The sequence below is a fragment of the Pundamilia nyererei genome, unplaced genomic scaffold, assembly GCF_000239375.1.
Source record: "Pundamilia nyererei isolate P.nyererei 1_Seehausen unplaced genomic scaffold, PunNye1.0 scaffold00285, whole genome shotgun sequence".
In the NCBI taxonomy this organism is placed as follows: domain Eukaryota; kingdom Metazoa; phylum Chordata; class Actinopteri; order Cichliformes; family Cichlidae; genus Pundamilia; species Pundamilia nyererei.
In genome coordinates, this window is record NW_005187686.1 from 207,883 (window position 1) to 214,330 (window position 6,448).

A 6,448-nucleotide genomic window follows, 5' to 3' on the forward strand; every position below is an offset into this window, starting at 1 on the left:
CTTTAATTCCACCGTTAGTGTTAGAGTGAGCGAGGCTGACCTCGTGAATGTGACCTTATCCCGAGTTGATAGGAGACATTAGGCTCGTTTATCCTGATGCTTTTATTCTGATGCGTCACACGTGAGAACGTGTTGACATGTAAACACAGGTGAACCTCCGGATGTTGATCTTCGGTGTTTAGATTCAGGGTTCAGGACTACCACAGGCACAGGCTGTCGCTGACCTGCCGGGAGTCCGTCTGAGTCTCCAATATTGAAATAATATTTATTTAATATTTTTGCAGCATTGAATTAAAAGTATGAATGCAGCAGTGCTGGTGGAGGGTTCGGCTCATTTAACCTTCCACAATGTGAACAGCTGTTCGCTCCGATCAGTTGACCCCATGTTATCATGTTAAAGCTCTGCTGTACCTGACACCATATTCATGTTCAGGTGTGCTGAGGTGACACTTGAGCTCAGGAGAGTTTCTGTCACATTAAATCAAACCTGAAGTCCAAACTTTATGCGCTGAGTTCACTGCTGCTCGGAAATTCCTCCTCTGCGTGTGGAAATAACCAATTAACTCCGCAAGTTCATTACTCCTCAATAAACCATTAACAGCCCCCCCAACCGAAACCTTCCGCTCTGATTGGTCCGAGCCCCGCTGACTGTGTATAAATGCAGGAGACTCAGCTGGAGACAGCAGACACACAGCACCTCCTCCTCCTGCTGCTTCATCTTTATCCTCAGTGTGAGGCACCATGCTCCGCGGCTCCGCTCTGCTCCTCCTCCTCCTCCTCTGCTCCTCCTCCGCCTTCGAGCCTCTGCCGGAAGAGGCGGCTCCCCGCCGGGCCCGTTTCTCCGCCAACAGCCCGAGTGAGTACTTGTGTTACTGCACTCACAGTAGTCTGCTACAAGTACAAGTACTGCAGTGAACGCATTAATGTTTGGAGTCTGTACCTGATTATTACCGGATCAATAAGCTGATATTTGATTGGTTATTGGCTTTAAATCTTCTAAACACAGCAGCAGGTGTTCTTCATCACTCTTCATCCTCTCACTTCTGTCTGTCGTTGAAGTATTATTAGCATAAAAACTGTCTTTTAAAAGAAAGCTGAAGTTTGATCAGTGACCATTAATGGACTCATGTATTGTTTTTTGAAGGGGTGGGGGGGTGATCATCTCAGTTCCAGTATGGAGTACTGATAACTTTAGAAAACTTCCTGTCCTCCCTATTTGTAAAAACATAATTTATGCGTCACTTTTTTCTATTCAAATCATATTTTCCTTCCATTTGTTTGCATCATATTCAAGTCACATCTGTCCCATATGCGACTGCTTGATGGGTCAATCATCTGGAAAGCTCTGTGAGTCCAGTGTGAAGCATGTTTGTGTGTTTGCAGCTGATGTGGCCAGATGTTTGAGCGGCGCCGTGACCGTCGGCTGTGGGTTCTTCTCCTGTCTGGAAAACTCCACCTGCGACACCGACGGGATGCACGAGCTCTGCGAGCTGTTCCTGCACACCGCCGCAAGCTTCAACACCGAGGTTAGTGACTTACTGTCCACCTGTCCTCCACCTGTCCTCCACCTGTCGTCTGACCTCAATGTTCTCTCCACAGGGTAAGACGTTCGTCAAGAAGAGTCTGCACTGCATGTCTCAGGGAATTTCGGGCAAAGTCTTCCAGTCCATCCGCCGCTGCAACATCTTCCAGAGAATGATCGCTGAGGTTTGCCAGCTCACAAACTTCTATGCTGCCTTATAAAAATCACTTCAGTTCTTTTTTATTTAGCTTTTGCTCATGAAGTTAAAGCTCCGTATTATATAGATATTAAAAATCCCAAGGAATGTCTCACAGCAGCAGCTGGTGAAGGTGGGGAAGACAAACTCTCCTTTAACTGGAGACAACTCCAGCAGAACCAGGCTAACCTGTTCAGTGTCTCCATCAGTTTATATATGAAAACACCTGTATCACTGTTAGCTTTAACCCCATCCTTTTAGTGTGGTAGCATCCTGTTACCTCTGCAGGTTAGCAGGTTACAGGAGAGGAGAAAGTGCTTCTATGATCCTAAGTCAGTGTTTGTCCATCTCATCAAAGGTTCAAGAAGAGTGCTACACCAGCCTGGACATCTGCACTGTGGCTAGGACTAACCCTGACGCCATTGGAGAGGTGGTGCAGGTGCCTACTCATTTTCCCAACAGGTGAGCACCCAGTACACATACAAAATGGCGAGGCAATGCTCGCACCTGCTTTAGAGTGGAGATGCTAAAGCAATAGCACGATAACATACATGGTACCTAATTTAGCTTCGTAGCATGTTTTATAAATCTATAATTATAAAATTGGCCTTAAAGTAAAGTTGCAGCTACACCTAAAAAGTACATGCTACTGCCCCTCAGCTAGTTTCTGGAGGATGGCCAGTTATAAAAGGGGGACATTTAGGGAGGAGTTCTTAGAGAACTTTGGGCTCATACAGTAAATTTCAGTGTGTGGTTTGACAGACATGGTATTCAAGAGTCCCATCTGTCCTCTCACGTGCTGTTGCATGGTACATATTTGCTGCTGACCACTGTTTTTTCATACTGTACATTTTTACTATATAGTTTACTGTGGACACTGTTAAGTGGAGCCTGGAGTAAAACCTTCATGTGATGTTTGTATAGTGGTGGCAATTAAAAATATTGTTGTAAGAACGTAAAAATATCTTAAGAACAAGTTTAAGAGGAATCATTATATTAGCTCCTGTCTCTTTAAGAACTCTTAAAAAAGCCCTTTTTCTTCTGATTGGACACCTTCCAGAAGCCTGCTGAGGGGCGACTCCTGATGCTTGTGAACTGTATTACTCACTAACAAAGAATTCGTTTTACATTAAAGTTATTTCTCAGTTATAATTTGAGTTTCATCTGGAAATTCCAGAACTTTCTTTTTCTTCTTACAGTTTGTGATATTTGTTCAATTGTGTTATTGAATTAGATTTTTTTTTTTAAATTAAGAATCTAATGTTCAGACGTATTCTGTGTTGTGTTTTAGTATTATTTAGATAACGATTTCAGGCTTTCATCTTTGATAGTTTTTGATATATTCATGTTCAAACATGGCCTCAGTCTCAATGTGCAGAAAAAACAGGCCCGAAATGGGTCGACGGACAATTTTTAAGAAATCTTCAGCCGTTAAAAACTTTTTTTGATGTATGAAACTAAACTTTTACACCACTTATTATAAATGTTTAAATTTTGTACTGTAAAATTTTGATGCAAATCTGAAACTGTCAAGCAGAAGGCCAAGGTCTGAGATGAACATGTGTCTGTTTGGCCTGCAGGTACTACAGCACCCTGCTCCAGACGCTGCAGGCCTGCGACGAGCAGACGGTGGCGGCGGTGAGGGCCGGGATCGTGTCCCGGTTGGGCCCCGACATGGAAATCTTCCTCCAGCTCATCCAGAACAAACCCTGCACCGCAGAATCCAGCTCAGCCGCCTACAATAACCCCTCAAGCTGGAGGAACATGCCCGTGTTCAACATCCAGCCGGGCTTCAGAGGCCGAGACCCCACTCACCTGTTCGCCAGGAGGTCCGTAGACAGCCAGGAGGAAGAAGACGGAGTTAAAGCCCACGAGTAGTTGACGCAGCTTGATATAAACACACAGCCAGCCCTGACTACACAAACATCAGTCCAGCCACCGACTGACTATAAAAGCAACTTATTATTATAATGCATATTTATTTTTATTAAGTTAATTTATGCAGGAGGACAAGAGGCCGCGGAGGTGAGGAGATGCTCTCACGCTGGCCGTGGAGCTCATTTACTCCGTGTTGCTCATCTGTGCTGACTCTGGTTCTGTGTTAGAAATAAACAATGTGATGTGATGGCTTTCGGCTCCTGTCATGTTCTTGTATGAATCCGACTTCCTCTGGGTGGGCGGGGCTTCGGTAGAGTGACAGTGCTGAGCGTGGAGAAACATGAATCGTTCTGGGTCAGTTTGAAACCTTTTATTGACACTGGAATGAGTTCAGGAAGGGCAACAAAAAAATAGAACCTCAACTTAAGGCCATTGAATAAACTAGAACAAAGCAGAGCTGCAAACCTGAACCTCAGCTGCCCGACAGTTCAGGAGGAATCGTTATTGAGCTAAGATGATGCCGTTCAAAATCACAAAGCAACAAAGTGTGACACGCAACAGCCGGCCATTTTTATTTATACAGAATGTTTAAAACAACAGAAGCATGTCATGCAGTGCCATTAAAAAGTGTTTATGTTTATTCAGTATTCACATTTAAAGCTATACAGATTCATTCAAGTTTAAATGATTGGTGATACCGGTCCTGTATTTACTGTTTATACGATCATTCTCATGTAAGACCCTGCAATTCACCTTCAAACAGCTTAGAAAGGCCCTGGAGGGATCTGATTGGCTGCAGGGCAGCCAATAGGAAAGTGGAGCAAGCCCAGAGAGCAGGAGGAAAGCAGCACAGCTCACATTCAGATAAAATACAGTAAAATATGTAACATAAGGTCAAATGCGGTGGTATTTTTACTTTTATTTAGTGCTCCTTCACACTCCCAAAGACATCTCTGGTATTAGGAGGGAGCGGACGCGGGATCAGTGTTTTCTGATCAAATGACAACGGCTCAGAGAAAACTGTGAAGCTGCTCCCAAATAGGAAATGACTCACAGAAATGTAGAGACCAGCAATCACAGACAGTCAGTGACGTTCAGCACATACGAGATTAAAAAAAACAACAACTCTGCCAAAGCAAAGTGGGCGGGTCCCAAGAACTCAACTTCAAGGCGAACAATTCAAGCAACTACCAATGAGGGCACAGGATACTGGTAACTGACACATGCTAGTGTCTAAAAAACACACTAGAAGAAGCTTCGATGTGTACTTCCTGCTCCTGCTCAGCGTGTTCCCTCTGTGTTTACCTTCCACTCCTGGAATTTCCAGTATTCTCCGCTTCCTTTGGATTTTGGACTTTGTTTTGTCTGTTTCTGGATTTGTTCATGTGGATTTGACCTTTGTTGTGCTATATCTGCATTCGTGGCCCTTTGATGATACTAATCCTGCTCAAAAATGTAAAAGAATACCAGCGAAACATTTTAAAGTTACATTATTAGGTACTATTGAAGTACTGTGAATACTGTGAGTAATGCTGCTTTAATATGATGTATTTTTAGTGTCATAGTTGCCCCCACCTGCTGTTATTGAGGGAGCAACTGTAACAGTCATAGGTTTTGCATTAAAATTAATTTACAGTTTTGTCCCTATTAGTGAAAACGCATAAAGTGCACTGTTATATAATGAGTGTATTTAATAGAGACCGCCTGGCTGATTGTGGTCACTGAGTAAACAGGGACTCCAGAGTAAATATGACCTTGTGTAGGCGTTTCATCTCCGTGTTTCTCTTACAGTAAATGGACGACCCTCGTCCCGCCCTCAGGGGGCATCTGTAATCACACCACCAGGGTTTTAACCATAACTAGAGCCGCTGGTTCAGGCGTAGACGTGCTACGGGACACTTCTGTCAAGGTTGGAGCCTAAATCCCAGGACGAACTAACGTGTCAGTCCTCTCTGTTTCCACTGACAGTGAGTCATCTGCTGCATGAATGAATACAGGTACCACTGCTGTGACCTTTGACCCCACCAGTGCTCAGTCAGGCTGTTTGCTTTTGCTCTGCTCCATCATTTAACTAAAAATAAAATATTAAAGTTACATGAAAGTGAAAACAAAGTGAAAGCTATAATAAATGTAAAAACAAATAAAGAAATACACGGTGAGTCCAGCTTCTCTAAATCATGCCATAAATGCCATTAATGTATTTCTGTGTTGTGCTGATAATGTTATATATTCTTATATTCAATAAGGAATTAAACATATGTCACACAGAGGTGTGGCTTTCCGCTTTCATTAAACCAGGGTTATTATGTTCTAATATTTATTATTATTATTATTTTATTTAGCTTCAAGTTTCCTTTTTATTTCAGCTCTGATGGAGTTTGTTTGATTGTCTGGTTATAATCACAGACAGTAAGTCTGTCAGATTTAAGACGTGCAGAACAACATAACAGTAACCCAAAGACTCCAGTGGAGATCCCAGCCACACAAACATCTGCACGAAGCCTCTCAGTAAGTTTACAGATGAAACACTGTACAATAAAAATAAAATAAATACAGTAAAAGCAAAGAGATCAGTTCATATCAGTGAGAGGTTAAACAAAAGGAGATGATTCAAAGGCCTCTGACCTTCAACAGCCAGCACACTCTGATCCTGTTAACAAACACAGATAGACTGAACAGCTGTTTGCACAGAGGGTGAGTGGAGCGCCCTCTGTTTTCAATGATGCTGCAGATGTGTTACAGTCACCTAAAGTCATCCTGTCTTCCCTCTCTCACCCCAACCGGTCGCAGCAGATGGCCCCGCCCCTCCCTGAGCCTGGTTCTGCCGGAGGTTTCTTCCTGTTAAAAGGGAG

The 6,448-nt window shown here is 43.3% G+C and overlaps 1 protein-coding gene across 1 annotated transcript; it reads left to right on the forward strand.

Annotated features, from left to right (window-relative positions):
* The first annotated feature begins 703 nt into the window (after positions 1-703).
* Positions 704-3,651, forward strand: LOC102216097 (stanniocalcin-like). The gene is made up of 5 exons (XM_005750715.1): positions 704-856; positions 1,384-1,526; positions 1,600-1,707; positions 2,077-2,180; positions 3,299-3,651. The coding sequence occupies exons 1-5, from the start codon at positions 742-744 to the stop codon at positions 3,594-3,596; spliced, it is 768 nt and encodes a 255-aa protein (XP_005750772.1). The 5' UTR covers positions 704-741; the 3' UTR covers positions 3,597-3,651.
* Positions 3,652-6,448: the final 2,797 nt, after the last annotated feature.

Excerpts from the sequence above, each read along its gene's own strand:
- LOC102216097 (XM_005750715.1), top strand. The coding sequence starts at position 742 with ATGCTCCGCGGCTCCGCTCTGCTCCTCCTCCTCCTCCTCTGCTCCTCC. Across the intron at positions 1,527-1,599 it reads CCGCAAGCTTCAACACCGAG|GGTAAGACGTTCGTCAAGAA; the intron begins GTTAGTGACTTA and ends TTCTCTCCACAG. Across the intron at positions 2,181-3,298 it reads CCTACTCATTTTCCCAACAG|GTACTACAGCACCCTGCTCC; the intron begins GTGAGCACCCAG and ends TTTGGCCTGCAG.